General features: G+C 45.4%; 1 protein-coding gene across 2 annotated transcripts in view; it reads left to right on the forward strand.

The window, feature by feature from the left end:
• Positions 1 to 19712, forward strand: part of LOC139539053 (voltage-gated delayed rectifier potassium channel KCNH8-like) — a 196129-nt gene that overhangs the window by 105873 nt on the left and 70544 nt on the right. Inside the window, exons 2-3 of one of the 2 annotated variants that reach the window (XM_071341747.1) lie at positions 10482 to 10715; positions 16051 to 16185. In XM_071341747.1, coding sequence (XP_071197848.1) covers positions 10482 to 10715; positions 16051 to 16185 — 369 coding nt within the window. Of the gene's footprint in view, positions 1 to 10481; positions 10716 to 16050; positions 16186 to 16210; positions 16235 to 19712 lie in introns of those variants that run through there. The other variant, XM_071341748.1, reaches the window with a different exon arrangement.

The following is a 19712-nucleotide window of genomic DNA, read 5'->3' on the forward strand; positions in this document are numbered from 1 at the left end:
CAGGTCTCCGACCTCTCAGGACAGTTTCAGAGTCTTCGTCTCGTGCCACCAGCTACTTCCTGGTCTTCCGAGTCTCCGGAACCTAGGGTTAATAACCCACCATGTTACTCTGGGCAGTCCACTGAGTGTCGCTCCTTTCTCACCCAGTGTGATATTGTGTTCTCTCTCCAGCCCAACACATACTCAAGAGAGAGAGCTCGGATCGCTTACGTCATATCACTCCTTACTGGTCGGGCTCGGGAGTGGGGCACAGCTATCTGGGAGGCAAGGGCTGAGTGTTCTAACGATTATCAGAACTTTAAAGAGGAGATGATACGGGTTTTTGATCGTTCAGTTTTTGGGAAGGAGGCTTCCAGGGCCCTGGCTTCCCTATGTCAAGGTGATCGATCCATAACGGATTACTCTATAGAGTTTCGCACTCTTGCTGCCTCCAGTGACTGGAACGAGCCGGCGTTGCTCGCTCGTTTTCTGGAGGGACTCCACGCTGAGGTTAAGGATGAGATTCTCTCCCGGGAGGTTCCTTCCAGCGTGGACTCTTTGATTGCACTCGCCATCCGCATAGAACGACGGGTAGATCTTCGTCACCGAGCTCGTGGAAGAGAGCTCGCGTTAACGGTGTTCCCCCTCTCCGCATCTCAACCATCTCCTCCCACCGGCTCAGAGACTGAGCCCATGCAGCTGGGAGGTATTCGCATCTCGACTAAGGAGAGGGAACGGAGAATCACCAACCGCCTTTGCCTCTATTGCGGTTCTGCTGGACATTTTGTCATGTCATGTCCAGTAAAAGCCAGAGCTCATCAGTAAGCGGAGGGCTACTGGTGAGCGCTACTACTCAGGTCTCTCCATCAAGATCCTGTACTACCTTGTCGGTCCATCTACGCTGGACCGGTTCGGCTGCTTCCTGCAGTGCCTTGATAGACTCTGGGGCTGAGGGTTGTTTTATGGACGAAGCATGGGCTCGGAAACATGACATTCCTCTCAGACAGTTAGGGAAGCCCACGCCCATGTTCGCCTTAGATGGTAGTCTTCTCCCCAGTATCAGATGTGAGACACTACCTTTAACCCTCACAGTATCTGGTAACCACAGTGAGACCATTTCCTTTTTGATTTTTCGTTCACCTTTTACACCTGTTGTTTTGGGTCATCCCTGGCTAGTATGTCATAATCCTTCTATTAATTGGTCTAGTAATTCTATCCTATCCTGGAACGTTTCTTGTCATGTGAAGTGTTTAATGTCTGCTATCCCTCCTGTTTCTTCTGTCCCCTCTTCTCAGGAGGAACCTGGTGATTTGACAGGAGTGCCGGAGGAATATCATGATCTGCGCACGGTCTTCAGTCGGTCCAGAGCCAACTCTCTTCCTCCTCACCGGTCGTATGATTGTTGTATTGATCTCCTTCCGGGGACCACTCCCCCTCGGGGTAGACTATACTCTCTGTCGGCTCCCGAACGTAAGGCTCTCGAGGATTATCTGTCTGTTTCTCTCGACGCCGGTACCGTGGTGCCTTCTTCCTCTCCCGCCGGAGCGGGGTTTTTTTTTGTTAAGAAGAAGGACGGTACTCTGCGCCCCTGCGTGGATTATCGAGGGCTGAATGACATAACGGTTAAGAATCGTTATCCGCTTCCCCTTATGTCGTCAGCCTTCGAGATTCTGCAGGGAGCCAGGTTCTTTACTAAGTTGGACCTTCGTAACGCTTACCATCTCGTGCGCATCAGAGAGGGGGACGAGTGGAAAACGGCGTTTAACACTCCGTTAGGGCATTTTGAATACCGGGTTCTGCCGTTCGGTCTCGCTAATGCTCCAGCTGTCTTTCAGGCATTAGTTAATGATGTACTGAGAGACATGCTGAACATCTTTGTTTTCGTTTACCTTGACGATATCCTGATTTTTTCACCGTCACTCGAGATTCATGTTCAGCACGTTCGACGTGTACTCCAGCGCCTTTTAGAGAATTGTCTCTACGTGAAGGCTGAGAAGTGCGCCTTTCATGTCTCCTCTGTCACATTTCTCGGTTCTGTTATTTCCGCTGAGGGCATTCAGATGGATCCCGCTAAGGTCCAGGCTGTCAGCGATTGGCCCGTTCCTAAGTCACGTGTCGAGTTGCAGCGCTTTCTCGGTTTCGCTAATTTCTATCGGCGTTTCATTCGTAATTTCGGTCAAGTGGCTGCCCCTCTCACAGCTCTGACTTCTGTCAAGACGTGCTTTAAGTGGTCCGGTTCCGCCCAGGGAGCTTTTGATCTCCTCAAGAAGCGTTTTACATCCGCTCCTATCCTTGTTACTCCTGACGTCACTAAACAATTCATTGTCGAGGTTGACGCTTCAGAGGTGGGCGTGGGAGCCATTCTGTCCCAGCGCTTCCATTCTGACGATAAGGTCCATCCTTGCGCTTATTTTTCTCATCGCCTGTCGCCATCGGAACGCAACTATGATGTGGGTAACCGCGAACTGCTCGCCATCCGCTTAGCCATAGGCGAATGGCGACAGTGGTTGGAGGGGGCGACCGTTCCTTTTGTCGTTTGGACTGACCATAAGAACCTTGAGTACATCCGTTCTGCCAAACGACTTAATGCACGTCAAGCTCGTTGGGCGTTGTTTTTCGCTCGTTTCGAGTTCGTGATTTCTTATCGCCCGGGAAATAAGAACACCAAGCCTGATGCCTTATCCCGTCTCTTTAGTTCTTCTGTGGCTTCTACCGACCCCGAGGGGATTCTCCCTGAAGGGCGTGTTGTCGGGTTGACTGTCTGGGGAATTGAGAGACAGGTAAAGCAAGCACTCACTCACACTGCGTCGCCGCGCGCTTGTCCTAGTAACCTTCTGTTCGTTCCTGTCTCTACTCGTCTGGCTGTTCTTCAGTGGGCTCACTCTGCCAAGTTAGCTGGCCACCCCGGCGTTCGGGGTACGCTTGCTTCTATTCGCCAGCGGTTTTGGTGGCCTACTCAGGAGCGTGACACGCGCCGTTTCGTGGCTGCTTGTTCGGACTGCGCGCAGACTAAGTCAGGTAACTCTCCTCCTGCCGGTCGTCTCAGACCGCTTCCCATTCCTTCTCGACCATGGTCTCACATCTCCTTAGACTTTATTACCGGTCTGCCTTCGTCTGCGGGGAAGACTGTGATTCTTACGGTTGTCGATAGGTTCTCTAAGGCGGCACATTTCATTCCCCTCGCTAAGCTTCCTTCCGCTAAGGAGACGGCACAAATCATCATTGAGAATGTGTTCAGAATTCATGGCCTCCCGTTAGACGCCGTTTCAGACAGAGGCCCGCAATTCACGTCACAGTTTTGGAGGGAGTTCTGTCGTTTGATTGGTGCTTCCGTCAGTCTCTCTTCCGGGTTTCATCCCCAGTCTAACGGTCAAGCAGAAAGGGCCAATCAGTCGATTGGTCGCATATTACGCAGCCTTTCTTTTCGAAACCCTGCGTCTTGGGCAGAACAGCTCCCCTGGGCAGAATACGCTCACAACTCGCTTCCTTCGTCTGCTACCGGGCTATCTCCGTTTCAGAGTAGTCTTGGGTACCAGCCTCCTCTGTTCTCGTCCCAGCTCGCCGAGTCCAGCGTTCCCTCCGCTCAGGCTTTTGTCCAACGTTGTGAGCGCACCTGGAGGAGGGTCAGGTCTGCACTTTGCCGTTACAGGGCGCAGACTGTGAGAGCCGCCAATAAACGTAGGATTAAGAGTCCTAGGTATTGTCGCGGTCAGAGAGTGTGGCTTTCCACTCGTAACCTTCCCCTTACGACAGCTTCTCGCAAGTTGACTCCGCGGTTCATTGGTCCGTTCCGTGTCTCTCAGGTCGTCAATCCTGTCGCTGTGCGACTGCTTCTTCCGCGACATCTTCGTCGCGTCCACCCTGTCTTCCATGTCTCCTGTGTCAAACCTTTTCTTCGCGCCCCCGTTCGTCTTCCCTCCCCCCCCCCTGTCCTTGTCGAGGGCGCACCTATTTACAAGGTACGGAAGATCATGGACATGCGTTCTCGGGGACGTGGTCACCAGTACTTAGTGGATTGGGAGGGTTACGGTCCTGAGGAGAGGAGTTGGGTTCCATCTCGGGACGTGCTGGACCGTTCGTTGATTGATGATTTCCTCCGTTGCCGCCAGGGTTCCTCCTCGAGTGCGCCAGGAGGCGCTCGGTGAGTGGGGGGGTACTGTCATGTTTTGTCATTGATTATCATGTCTTGTCCCTGTGCTTTCCTTCTATTCGTTTCCCTCTGCTGGTCTTATTAGGTTCTTTCCCTCTTTCTATCCCTCTCTCTCCCCCTCCCTCTCTCGCTCTCTCTCTCTATCGTTCCGTTCCTGCTCCCAGCTGTTCCTCATTCTCCTAACTACCTCATTTACTCTTTCACACCTGTCCCCTATTTTGCACTCTGATTAGAGTCCCTATTTCTCCCTCTGTTTTCCGCTTCTGTCCTTGTCGGATCCTTGTTTGATGTTTGCTGTTCTGTGTCCTTGTTCCGCCCTGTCGTGTTTTTGCCTTCTTCAGATGCTGCGTGTGAGCAGGTGTCTATGTCAGCTACGGCCTGTGCCTTCCCGAAGCGACCTGCAGTCTGTGGCCGCGTCTCCAGTCGTTCCTCTCTACTGACGAGAGGATTTCAGTTTTCCTGTTTTGGATTTACCTAAGATAATATCCAGGAGTATCGGTTTTTGTTTAAGACTGGAATAAAGACTCTGTTTCATTTAAGTCGCTTTTGGGTCCTCATTCATCAGGATAACAGTTTGGGCTCAGATAGAGGGGATTGATACTAACTGTCTGTTTGGGCTCAGATAGAGGGGCTTGATAGTAACTGTCTGTTTGGACTCAGATAGAGGGGCTTGATACTAACTGTCTGTTTGGGCTCAGATAGAGTATCACACCCCTACAAACAGTAGACTAGGGGGTTGCATTTCCTGCAATTCTACATAGTTTGACATGACTTATTATGCCTCTCTTGTGGGGTATTTTGAGGGGTATATGAATGGTTATTTTGAAAGAGAAAGAGAGAGAGAGCATACAGGGATTAAGGAGCCAGTGACTTAATATTATTAGAATACCCCTATGGTTAGAGCTTAACCACATAGTCCTCAAGTGTCTGTGTATACACACATCACACGTCCGTAATGCAGGGAAAGGCAGGTCCAATGACTAAGTTATGTAAGTAAATAAAGAGACCGACGCAGTTCACACACCCAGCATAAAAATGTATATCATGTGTAAAAAGGACGCCTGGGTCGTTAAATATGCAGTCCATGTATTGAATACATATTTCATGCAGTGTTTGCAAACTAAGTTGTGATAACATCCAGTGGGTTATAGATCTAACACGGCCTTCACATGTCACTGTCCCAACACTGATTATTAATGTCTAGACTAAACTAGCTAAGGGTGTTTCAGTTTGTTTATTATTAGCAAAGACCGGGTTTCACTTATCTCAAAAAAGTTTTTCCTAAACCTTCAATTTAGAAACGCAACCAAAAATAACACACAGATAGAAACGCAACCAAAAACAACCCACAGATAGAAACACAATCAAAAACAACCCACAGATAGAAACACAATGTAACGGCAGCCTTCCCTCTCTTCACGAGAAGAGGGTGTAACAGGGATCGGACCAACACGCAGCGTAGCCAGTGCTCAACATGTTTAATAAAACGATAAACAGTGAACACTTAACACGATACAAAATAACAAATGTGGCAAACCGATACAGCCCTATCTGGTGCAGAGAAAACACAAAGACAGGAAACAACCACCCACAAACCCCAACACAAAACAAGCCACCTATATATGATTCCCAATCAGAGACAACACAAAACACCTGCCTCTGATTGAGAACCATATTAGGCCAAACATAGAAACAGACAAACTAGACACACAACATAGAGTGCCCACCCAGCTCACGTCCTGACCAACACTAAAACAAGCAAAACACACAAGAACTATGGTCAGAACGTGACACACAATCAAAAATAACCCACAGAAAATAGTTACAAACGACGGAGAAAGCCTTATCTCACCAAAGAAGATTTTGAATGAGAAAGTAAAATATTTTAAACAAATGTTCTCGTCAAGTTCCTGATGAGTTTTGTGATATCCTTCTCCCCAAAAATCATGTTAAACAAACGGTCACACGAACAAAGACTTGTGAAAGCCTAATTACACAGGATGAACTATGGTTGGCATTTGATTCCTTTCAGACGGGGAAAACCCCTAGCCTTGATGGCATTCTAATAGAGACACAGTATAGCAAGCTTTTTATGAACTACTGAAAGATCCAGTACAATCATGTTTTAATTACTCCTATATAAATGGCAAACTGTCAGACACACGAAAAGACTGATCTCTCTCCTACTGAAGCAGGAACCAGGGGGGCAATACAAAGACAGAGTCTTGTTAAAAAGAGGCGTAAAACAAGGTTGTCCTCTGTCACCATACTTCTATTGCCTTCAGAAAGTATTCACTCCCCTGGACTTGTTCCACGTTTTGTTGCTACAGCCTGATTTTAAATGGAATAAATTTAGATTTTGCATCACTGGCCTACACACAATACCCCATAATGTCAAAGGGGAATTATGTTTTTGGAATGTTTTACAAATTCATTCAAAATGAAAAGTTGAAAGGTCTTGAGTCAATTAGTATTCTACCCCTTTGTTATGTCAAGTCTAAATAGTTCAGGAGTAAAGATTTGCTTTACAAGTCACATAATAAGTTGCATAGACTCGCTCTGTGTGCAATAATAGTGTTTAACATGATCTTTGAATGACTGCCTCATCTCTCTACCCCACACATATAATTATCTGTAAGGTCCCTCAGTCGAACAGTACATTTTAAACACAGATTCAACAACAAAGAACAGAGGTTTTCCAATGCCTCGCTAAAAGGGGACTTAGTGGTAGATGGGTAAAAAAAATAAAACAGATATTGAATATCCCTTTGAGCATGGTTTGAATGGTAATATAAACCTAGTCACTACAAAGATATAGGCGTCCATCCTAGCTCAGTTGCCAGAGAGGAAGGAAACCGCTCGGGGACTTTAAAACAGTTACAGAGTTTAATGGCTGTGATAGGAGAAAACTGAGGATGGATCAACAACATTGTAGTTGATCCACAATACAAACATGCATCCTGTTTGCAACAAGGCACTACAGTAAAACTGGAGAAAAAAAAATGGCAAAGAAATGTACTTTATGTCCTGAATATAAAGCGTTATGTTTGGGGCAAATCCAACACAACACATCACTGAGTACAATATCTGCTTTATTTTCAAGCATGGTGGTGGCTGCATCATGTTATGGGTATGCTTGACATGGGATTTTTTTTTAGGATAAAAATAATAGGAATAGAGCTAAGCACAGGCAAAATCCTAGAGGAAAATCTGGTTCAAGTTTCTTTCTAAGAAGACATTGAATGTTCCTGAGTGGCCTTTTACTTAAAATGGCTTGAAAAACTATAGCAAGACTTGCAAATGGCTGTCTAGAAATGATCAACAACCAACCTGACAGAGCTTGAATATTTTTTAAAGAATAATGTGCAAATATTGTACAATCCAGGTGTGCAAAGCTCTTCGAGAAATACCCAGAAAGACTCACAGCTGTAATCACTACCAAAGGTGATTCTAACATGTATTGAATCAGGGGTGTGAATAGTTACGTAAATAATATATTCTGTATTTCACTTTATCATTATGGTATATTGTTTGTAGATGGGCAGAGAAAAAATATCTATTTAATAAATTTTGAATTCAGGCTGTAAACCAAGAAAATGTGGAATAAGTCAAGGGGTGTGAATCATTTCTGAAGGCACTGTATATGGCCTTGGCTTGACTGGAGGTGTTAGGTCGTGAATTCTGCCTGTCTGGGGTTGCATAAACATTGACTTGGTGTACAGGGGCCTACACTTAGATGTAAACAACAACTTGCACTCTTAGAAAAAAGGGTTCTTCGGCTGTCCCCATAGGGAAACTCTTTTTGGTTCCAGGTAGAACTCTTTCTGGTTCCAAGTATCACTATTTTGGGTTCCATGTAGAACCATCTGTGTAAAGGGTTCTACATGGAACTTAAAAGGGTTCTACCTTCATAAAAAAATGGTTATTGTGAGGAAAAAGAGGAGGAGAAACAGAGGAATAGAGGAAGAGCAGTGAGCGGTATCACAGGGAATGTTGAGACATCAATTACTCCACTACAGTCATGTCTGAATCTGTATCACATTACAGCGGCAGTAATGAGGAGAGAGAGACAGAGAGAGAGACAGAGAGAGAGACAGAGAGAGAGACAGAGAGAGAGACAGAGAGAGACAAAGACAGAGAGAGACAGAGAAAGAGAGAGAGAGAGAGAGAGACGAAGAGAGAGTGAGAGGGTGTCAGAAAGAGAGGAAAACGAGAGAGAAGAAAAAGAGAGCGATGTGGACAATGATCAAGGCAATTAGCAGATCGTGCTTTTTAATACAGAAACTGTAGCTAGGCAACAGCTAGCAAAGAGCTAAAAGTGATCAAAGTAAACAACTAGACGCTGATTATTTAAGAAACCAATGACTGGATGTTTACTTGACTGTCTCAGGACTGTAATGGGAGCAGTTTTGATGTGGATTTACTGTTGAACATCTCTAAATCACAAGTAAAGTGGTCCTGGTTGGCGTTATTGTAAGCGTAGCCTATCGTTTTATTAGCGAGTGATTTAAAAAGCGTGATGGCTCTCCTCAGTCGACTGATGGGGTGATCCCTTTGAACAGTACTTAACCTACACACACACACACACACACACACACACACACACACACACACACTCACTTTTTCTCTCTCCCCCATATACACACCTGATGCCTGCTCCACTCCTCTCCCCAGGCCCGTGATCAGTGTTGTGTTGTGTTGTGCTGGCTAAATCATTGAGGGCCATCTGGTTGTCTTCTGAGACTTCTCTGAGTGATCAGTGTGCTCCAGGGAGTCCTATCCCAGGCAGCCCATATAGGCCTAATGCTACAACCTCCAACCACACTGAGCCTATGCCCCAAATGACACCCTATTCCCTATATAGTGCACTACTTTTGTCTTCCCCTATAGGTCAAAAATAGTGCATTATATAGGGAATAGGGTGCCATTTGGGACGCTCTTTGAGAGATATGAGGAGATATAAGGAGACAGCACAAACCTTAACCGGTACATTGAGGGATGGTTAAACTCATTGGCTGCAACAGATCAGAGCTGCCAGCTACGCTTTACCGCCCACTGTGTCTCCCACCCTACCTCCACTTTTTGGCTTCTATCTGACTGTGACTTTCTCTCTCCTGTTTCTCCTTCTCTCACACACACACACACACACACACACACACACACACACACACACACACACACACACACACACACACACACACACACACACACACACACACACACACAGAAGGGTGAGAAAGATGTGGAAAACAAAATGTGAGAGGTTATCCTGTCTCTGTCTGTCTGTCTGTCTGTCTGTCTGTCTGTCTCTCTATACACACATTCATCACCCCCCAAACACACCCCCTTCTCACATATAATCAGGTGTGTTGACATCCCTTCTCCCCACACTTCATTACAGCTCTCAAATCAACTGAGTGCCTCCATTGAACATTTTCCATCTACACAGTACACCGAGCACACAGCAGAACTCCAAAACCATTTCACCATGAAATATTTAAACAAGCAGCTCCCACAGGAGCCCTGTGATCAATGGATCAATATGAACACCCGGGCAGAAAGCAATACTCAATTAAGGAATCTTTTTTTCCCATTCGATTGCCGCAGGAAAACATTCTCATGAACAGAGAAGGGACAAACACATACACACACACTTCCTCCCTCTTCACAGGAAGAGACCAGACACATAAAATAGAGGTTCAAGCCAGGGCATGTTTGTCCCTGCATGAGGCATTGTTAGTGGAATGACCAAATCTGTTCTGGCTTTTCAATGAAACTAATGAAATAACAGGACACTTTGGCATGTCTGTTTATATTGGGCCATTCCCTTATGTTTCTTTTTCTCAGCTTGTCTGGAGATTACATTTTCATCATTTTGCAGACGCTCTTACCCAGAGCAACATACATGAGTAATTAGGGTTAAGTGCCTTGCTCAAAGGCACATTGACAGATTATTCACCTAGTGGGCTCCAAGATTCAAACCAGCAACCTTTCGGTTATTGGCCCAATGCTCTAACCACTAGGTTACCTGCTGCCTCAGCTCTTGTTATGATTACTTTCTCGTTCCTGGTGCACAGTGAGGATGTCCCAATACATGTCGAACGATTCGCTGCAGCTAACAAAATGAAAAGTTGCTGGAATGAAAACGAACCTGAAACTCAAATGATCTGAGCTGATAATAGACTGTTTGAGAGCTGCAGTATATCCTGTGTGTCCATTTTTCAGTTGTATAACCCCCTTTCTCTTCTCTTTCCCCTCCCTCCCTCCCTCCCTCCCTCCCTCCCTCCCTTCTCTTCTCTCTCCCTCTCTTCTCTCTGCCTCCCTCCCTCCCTCCCCTCTCTCTCTCCCTCAGACAGTAACTTTGTCCTGGGTAACGCCCAGGTGCAATCCCTCTACCCTATTGTCTACTGTTCTGATGGCTTCTGTGAGCTGACCGGCTACGCCCGCGCCGAGCTGATGCAGAAGAGCTGTGCATGTCATTTCCTGTACGGGCCGGAGACCAGCGACCAGCTGATGGCGAAGATCCAGGGGGTGTTGGACGACAGGGGGGAGTTTAAGACCGAGCTGGTGTTCTACAAGAAGGGAGGTGAGAGGCTACAGAGACTGGGTGTATCCAACATATCATAGGTAGGGAATAGGGTGGCATTTCCTGTGTGGCACAGTGGTCTAAGACACTGCATCTCAGTGCAAGAGGTGTCACTGCAGTACCTGGTTCGAATCCAGGCTGCAACACATCCGGCCGTGATTGGGAGTCCCACAATTGGCTCAGGTTTGGCCGGGGTAGTCCGTCATTGTAAATAAGAATTTGATCTTAACTGACTTGCCTAGTTACATAAAGGTTAAATAAAAATAAATAAAAAAGTTTGGTGAGAGTGAAGAGGTGAATTGTGTGCGTTGGGAACAGGGGCTACATAGCTGCTACTTGGATAAATAAGCTGTAGACAAAGACAAGCACAGCCAAATGGAGGACAGTCTCAACGAGACTTAAAAAATACAATATGAAAGGTTGTTTTGCGCCTTGTTTTACCCTGCATATTCATTAGCATTTTACAGCCCTCTGGGGTAGGAGAAGAGAGATGTAGTAAAGTTTAGTGAGGCCTGGGGCTGAAACCATTTAGAGATAATCAAACAGAAGTGTGTGTGTGTGTGTGTGTGTGTGTGTGTGTGTGTGTGTGTGTGTGTGTGTGTGTGTGTGTGTGTGTGTGTGTGTGTGTGTGTGTGTGTGTGTGTGTGTCCTCACGACACAACCTGAGCCTCCAGAACGATTCAAGGGTCATCCTCTGGTTCAGGTCCATATTCACACAATGTTTTGGAACACCATGTAATCCAGCCATCCAGCCACCTGAGACAGAGAGCACAGCGCTCACCGTAACAGCCGTGTAATAGGACACTGTCTGTATGAATATGAGGCTGTTTCATCCTGATTATATCCCTTTATGTACAACCACACCATGTCCACCTGTTACATGACAGGGTGTTTTTTGATGCTCCAGTTGAGTCACTGATAGGTGGAGTGGCAAACAAGCAGGATAAATAATGCTGCATGCACATCAGGGCCCTCATTTATAATCCAAAAGTCTGCACACGCACAAAAATATATTGAGATTTATAGACTTTGGAGCAGCAGGTAACTTTGGCGCGGCAGGTAGCCTAGTGGTTAGAGCGTTGGGCCAGTAACCGAAAGGTTGCTAGATAAAATCCCCGAGTTGACGGGGGTTTGTTCTGTTGTTCTGCCCCTGACGAAGGCAGTTAACTCACTAGGCTGTCATTGTAAATAAGAATTTGTTTCTAACTGACCTGCCTAGTTAAATAAATAAAATGCATGTTTCCCGTTATAAATCAGACCTGTTGTAAAACTGTTCACCCAAGAACAAACATTAAAAACTAATTTGGAACTATTGGCATTAAGCCACGGCATGCAAAAGACTAATTGTTGTTCAATATTTCGTTTCATCAATAGATTGTTGGGTTTCTATGGCCTGCCTTGGTATAGGCTCTGAGATTCCAGTGCATTTGGAAGGTATTCAGGCCCCTTCCCTTTTTCCATGTTATTACGTTACAGCCTTATTCAAAAATTTCATCAATCTACACACAATACAATGACAAAGCCATGACAAAGTGAAAACAGACATTTGAGCAAATTTATAAAAAATGTACAACAGAAATACCTTATTTACGTAAGTATTCAGACCCTTTGCTATGAGACTAGAAATTGAGCTCAGGTGCATCCTGTTTACATTGATCATCCTTTAGATGTTTCTACAACTTGATTGGAGTCCACTTGTGGTAAATTCAAGTGATTGAACATGATTTGTAAAGGCACACACCTGTCTATATAAGGTCCCACCGTTGACGGTGCATGTCAGAGCAAAAACCAAGCTATGAGGACGAAGGAATTGCCCGTAGAGCTCCGAGACAGGATTGTGTTGAGGCACAGATCTGGGGAAGGGTACCAATAAATTCTGCAGCATTGAAGGCCCCCAAGAATACAGTCAGAAAGAAACAAGATTCTCTGGTCTGATGAAACCAAGATTGAACTCTTTGGCCTTGAATGCCAAGCGTCACGTCTGGAGGAAACCTGGCACCATCCCTACAGTGAAGTAAGGTGGTGACAGAATCATGTTGTGGGGATATTTTTCAGCAGAAGGAACTGGGAGACTAGTCAGGATTGAGGGAAAGATGAACGGAGCAAAGTACAGAGAGATCCTTGATGAAAACCCGCTCCAGAGCACTCAGGACCTCAGGCTGTGGTGAAGGTTCACCTTCCAACAGGACAACGACCCTAAGTACTAGTGGTGTAACAGACCGTAGTTGATCCGTGATCCGTAAGGATCACCACCCACAGTTTGGCACGCATGTGAACTGCGGCTCAATTGCAAAGTTTAACCATCATAGTGTGAAATACAGTTTTACTGCCGCTGTTACTTTTTAAAGTACTAATTCCCTAAACCTCGATGCAGAGTTGCAGTGAAAGGCTGTAATCGCTGCCAAAGGTCCTTCAACAAAGTACTGAGTAAAGGGTCTGAATACTTATGTAAATGTGGTATTACATTTTTATTTTTTTACTTTCACCCCTGGTCACAGCAACCCATACAGTATGGTAAAGAAAGGGGGATTGTTAGGTTCTGAACAAACAGAGTAAAAACTCAAATGGATTACTAGGAAAAGCTCAAACAAAGTATATTCACCCTCTGGGTTAAACAGCTGCTAAGATAAAGACATGTTTACACAAGCGCATATATTTATACCCTCCTACTAGGCGGAGTCAACTCCTTGCACGTCTAGACAGCCAATACATCTCTGTTGCTAGTCAGGAACTTAATTGGTTCCTTTCACTGGTGTAGTAATGGCCCCGCCTCCTGCTAGAACCTTTGTGTGCATGTAAGTATATCTGTGTAACAGGACTGTCCCTTGTCACTTCAATTGACCTGACAGCGGTCCGAATTCCTCACTCCTCCCTAATCCTCGGCTGTCCTCCTTTATCAGTGACTGAGACCAGACTGTTGCCCTTTGCCTCCCACTCTTTAGGAGCCATGAGATTGATCAATACCATGATTTGACAGAATGTAAACTGTCTGCCCTCCCACTTCCTCACTCAGTAACTTTCCATACACCTAGTTCTTATCTACCCTTCATTGACCCCAACATATTTAATCCTTATATGTGTAAAGTAATCAATAAGTTCTAGTATAATAACATGAATAATTATATTTCAAGCTAGAATCCAACAGGATGTACCTTAATACAGTATGGATGACATCAGTTGAATAGAGACTAGCAAACTATTATCTGTTCTAGATCAATCAAGATGAAATCTGTAAATGTTTTCGTTTTTTTTAGCTTATGTGTTATCATACAGCCAGCTAGGGCCAGACTCATTTCACTTTCTGAATGACCCTTTTGGAACTGCGCTTCCTAAGATGAAAAAGCTTTTATTCACTAATAAAGACATCCTGCATTGGTCTCTCTCGCTCCATCAGTAATAGCAATGTCTAATAGGGAAGCTGTAGGCTTTGACTCAGGGGGCAGAATGTGAAGCTAGACATGCATAACCACACAGCATTTAAATGAGTTTGCAAAATAACACACACATACACACACACACACACACACAAACAGACACCCACAGACACACACACACATGCTTGTTTTGAACTAAGACTTGGCACACCACTTGCATACACAGAGTGCCCATCCAGAGACACAAAACAAAATAAAGTGTGGTAGTGAGATGTTGTTTTCTGTGTTTTGCTGTTATTCAAACATACTGGGCCAGAGCAGCCAGTAGCTTTTCCAGTCTCTACAGGAGATGAAAGGAGCTTTTCCTATATCTTTATTTTTTAATTATTATTTTATTATCTCCAGACAACTGGAGAGGATTTAGTTGTGGTAATGGACTGTGTAGTAGGATGACGTGCGTGTGTGTGTGTGTGCGATGGTGTGTACTCACATACCAGCTAGCACATTTGGTTCCTTGGAATTTATAGGAATGTACATTTTTGGTTTTCCATTAGTTCTGGGAACGAAGCCATACGTTTCCTGACTGGTAAAACGTTTCCATACGTTTCCTGACTGGTAAAACGTTTCCATACGTTTCCTGACTGGTAAAACGTTTCCATACGTTTCCTGACTGGTAAAACGTTTCCATACGTTTCCTGACTGGTAAAACGTTTCCATACGTTTCCTGACTGGTAAAACGTTTCCATACGTTTCCTGACTGGTAAAACGGAACGTATTTGAAACATTCTGAGAATAGAAGTGAACATTTTGCCTATTCTGGGAACATATATTTTTAGGTTGCAGTGAAGTTCTGAGAATGTTTTGCTATGGTTCCCTGAAAGTTTTCCTGGGAAGTTTTATTAATGTTCTGAGAACGGAAATTATAGGTTATTAATGGAAAGTAATTAAATAACGTTCTGAGAACATGTTTCAATAAGATTTTTAATAACACTGCTAGCTTAGTTGAACTGTTTTGAACTTCAAGCACAGATAAAAATTGATTTGCTTAGACATTAAGCGTGCAAACATGTTTTTGTATTTATTGTGGCACAGCATCAGTGAGATTCAAACCTATGATCTTATGTTCTCTATCTATGGAATTAGTCCACTGCGCCACCAGGAGGGAGCTAACATCCCATGTTTTTTTTACTCATACAAAGCTGTTAATTTTAGTCTATTCAAACAGCCCATTTCAAAGGAAACAAGCATTCATTAAGATCAGGTGTGGCCATTTAGGGGGCGTGGCCAACACACCTGAACACACTTAACAAGATAGAGGCTAGAGAGAGTTTTCTCTGAATGTTTTCTGATGGTTTTCATGGAAAGTTTTCTTAATGTTCTCGCAACAATTTGAGAACAAGCCTTTAAATAGAACGATGAGGAAACCTGTAGGAAATGTTACAGTATGCTGAAGTACTGAAATTCCCACAGAAGAATGTTGTTTCTTAACCTTCTGAACTAATTTAGAACGTTCCCAATGTCAAACCAGTTGGAGAACGTTCCTAGAACATCACGGATATTGAAATTAAATGTAACCACGTTTGAACTTTAAAAACAATTATGTTAAAGTAATTAAATATCAATAAAAAAAAAATATATCTTGTCAAGTTCCTTAAAAATGCTGAGAACGCTCCAAAGCCAAGCAACTATCCCGCACCATTCCCAGAAAATTGTGGGAAGGTGGTATGCAAAATAACTTTAGGATAACCATGCTCTAAGAAACATACAGTATGGTTCTCAGAATGTGATGTGCTAGCTGGGATGTGTACATCTGTATCAGGGTCATCTCCATCTCTTTTTGTACCAATCCGCCACTACAAAAATCCACCTGATTCACTGGGTTTTTCTACCAGTATCTGAGCAGTAGTCTACTTTCAGAGCCACTGTGACTCCAGTGAGTGATATGCACCTCTGTGTTCCAGGTACCCAGTTCTGGTGTCTGCTGGACATCGTGCCCATTAAGAATGAGAAGGGAGAGGTGGTGCTGTTTCTGGTGTCCCACAAAGACATCACTGACAACAAGAAGGACCAGGACCCAGAGCAAGGCCCAGAGACTGGTGAGTTACCCTGGGATAGACCAGGACCCAGAGCAAGGCCCAGAGACTGGTGAGTTACCCTGGGATAGACCATGATCCCGAGCAAGGCCCAGAGACTGGTGAGTTACCCTGGGTTAGACCAGGACCCCGAGCAAGGCCCCGAGACTGGTGAGTTACCCTGGGTTAGACCAGGACCCCGAGCAAGGCCCCGAGACTGGTGAGTTACCCTGGGTTAGACCAGGACCCAGAGCAAGGCCCCGAGACTGGTGAGTTACCCTGGGTTAAACCAGGACCCAGAGCAAGGCACCAAGACTGGTGAGTTACCCTGGGTTAGACCAGGACCCAGAGCAAGGCCCCGAGACTGGTGAGTTACCCTGGGTTAAACCAGGACCCAGAGCAAGGCACCAAGACTGGTGAGTTACCCTGGGTTAGACCAGGACCCAGAGCAAGGCCCCGAGACTGGTGAGTTACCCTGGGTTAGACCAGGACCCAGAGCAAGGCCCCGAGACTGGTGAGTTACCCTGGGTTAGAATCTAACTTAACTTGGCTTAGAGTCTGATTTATCATGGGTTAACCTGATTTGAGTAGGTCTTAACTTAGGTGTACTTGGGAGGGGGTAGAGAGAGACAGAGACCGAAATAGACAGAAATAGAGTACGAGACAGGGAGAGAAGATAGAAAGATATGAGTATGTTATTATTTTATACCGTCAAATGAGGTTTTACAGCTGTTCTCTATCATATTTATACTTCAGAGAAAGGCTACCTTGATGATTGCTAAATACTGCACAATTTAGATACTTGCCCTCCAATCCCCCTCTTCCCCAAAACACGTGTAAATATTGGACTATAAATTGTGCCTTCCTGTATTATACTGATGCTAAAATGTTTATTCTATTCTACTGAGCCATTTACTTTATGTTCCTGTTCTTATCTTTTATTATTTCTTATTGTTGTTGCATTGTTGGATGGTGTATATCATGTTTATCCCGTACATACGACTAATAAAACTTGAAACTACCTGATCTTCACCCAAACTCTGACATTCTCCCTCTCTGCCACTCTCTGTGATTGTTCTAATGCACATCTGGCGACAGAGGAGTCTTTATTCAGCTGCATTCAGCTTCACTTGACGCTGATTCAGTTTTGTTCCAGACACCACATAGGGTTACTACATGTTCTACTAAATCCAAACAACTTACAGAGTGAAATAATGGGAGAAAGATAGAGTAGATGAATATGGAGGGAGGGAGGGAGGGAGGGAGGGAGGGGTGTTCATGTTTTCTGTTCTGTCATTTATCACAAGGACGTAATGACTGTAACCTTTAACGAGCGTCATCAGCCTACAGGTGTTACACTGTTATAGATTAGGGAGGAAGGGAGAGATGGATGGAGAGAGAAAAGTGAGAGAGAGAGACTTTTTTGACTTTTTGTCTTTCTTTAATGATACATCCTCATTTCATTAAAACCATTCAAATTCCACCCCTCCTCCCCCAGCAGCCGCAGGTCACCCAGCTTTAGTAAACCGCTGCCATCAGTCGCTTCTGCAGGGTGGCCGATTGAACCGATCTCAAAAAGATTGCTCGATTGTGGAAGATAGGCTCCTCCCACACACACAGCCCAGGCTCCACACCCCTTCTCGTGTGGTCCTTAGCAGCTGCCAGGCCCTCAACCCCACAGAGTAAAAATCAGAGAGAACTCTATACTCAGCCTCTCCAGCTTCATGAGGAACAGCTGCCGGTCCAACCCTAATCCACCAGCACTCCTCAGCAGTGTACATGCTGGTTCCCTCCAGCCGACATCAGTATGGTACAGCAGTCTCTGCGCCGCCTTTAGTCGGAATGCAGCCACCCTGTTCTCCAGTTCCACCAGACCCTGTCCTCCTTCGTGGACAGACATATACAACACTATGCCACAGGGAGGATGCCACCAGGTTGTTGATTATCAGCACCCTCCTTCTATATTACACTTGGGACAGGAGCCACCTCCACTTGGCCAGTCTTGACACCTCTGTGACAGCCCCTCCCAGTTCTTCCTGACCCACCTCTCCGAGCCCAGGTACATCCCGAAAATGTTAAGCCCTTCACAACCCCACTGCAAACCCCCCGGAAGCAGAGGGGGGGCCCTATCCCTTCATGCCCCACATAACAAGAGCTTTTCTCTTGCCCCAGTTCACCTGAGCTGACGAAGCTCCCTCGTACACCTTCAGACTAGTATCTAGTGCCTGCATATCCTGCCCATCCCTGACCATCACAGAAACGTCATCTGCATACGCCGACACTGCTATGCCTGTCAACACAAGCATGCCTGTCCAGGACACTCCCTGCAGTCTCCTGCGTAGGAGGCCCAAAAAAGTCTCAATGGCTATTGTATAAAACTGCCCCGATAGAGGGCATCCTTGTCTAAAGCCCCACCTCATCCAGACTGGCCTACTGAGCCCCCCTCCCACCTTGATCATACATGGCGCCCCAGCATACAACATCTTCACACAAGCCAAAAACATTTTCCCAAGCCAAAACACAGACATCACATTAAACAGATGCTCATAGTTCACTCTCTCAAAAGCCTTCTCTTGGTCTAAAGAGACCAGTCCAAAGTTCACATTAGAAACTCTCGACAAGTCCAACATGTCCCTGACTAAGAACAAGTTGTCCGTGATTGAGCATCCCAGTACACAATATGTCTGGTCTTGTGCACTATAGAGTCCAGATGGGACTTCAGTCTGTTAGCGAGGACCTTGGCAAATATCTTGTAGTCCGCACAGAGCAATTCCACAGGCCTCCAGTTCTTAAGTTCACACAAGCCCCTTTTTTGGACAGGAGAGTCAGAGCCGTCCGACGGCAGCTCATTGGCAACTCTCCTACCCCAACGCACTCACGCAACACGCAAAAGAAGTCCAGTTCAATTATTCCCCAGAATTATTTTGAAAACTCCACTGGGAGTCTATCAACCCAGATGTCCCCCGGTGTATGACCGGGGGACATCTGGGTTACGGCCTCTGCCAGTTCATGGGACAACAGGGGAATGTCCATTTCATCCCTCTGTGCCAGAGAGAGCTTAGGGAGTTCTGCAAACAAAACCTGAGCACACATAGGATCACACAGTTCTGCCCTGTACAACTCAGTAGAAAACTGTCCAGGTCCCTACGTAATTCAGCTAAATTAGCCTGGAGGCCTACATTGTCTTGCCCCACCATCTCTACCTCCACTTCACTGATACTACGCTTGAGTTCCCCCAATACTCTCCTAGCCCCTGAGGATGAGAGCTGTTTACTATTGACGGAAAAGCCAAATTTGGACTTTTCCCACATCCCACCATTGATTCATACAGTACTCTCTTCGCTGCCTCCACCTTTCCCCCAAAATCTAGGAACCTGAGGATCAAATTGTATTCATCACATACATATGATTAGCAGATGTTAATGCGAGTGTAGCAAAATGCTTGTGCCTCTAGTTCCGACAGTGCAGTAATATCTAACAACTAATCTAACAATTCCCCAACATCTACCTAATACACACAAATCTAAAGGGGTGAATGAGGATATGTACAT

The sequence above is a fragment of the Salvelinus alpinus genome, chromosome 14 (genome assembly GCF_045679555.1).
Source record: "Salvelinus alpinus chromosome 14, SLU_Salpinus.1, whole genome shotgun sequence".
Classification (NCBI taxonomy): Eukaryota; Metazoa; Chordata; class Actinopteri; order Salmoniformes; family Salmonidae; genus Salvelinus; species Salvelinus alpinus.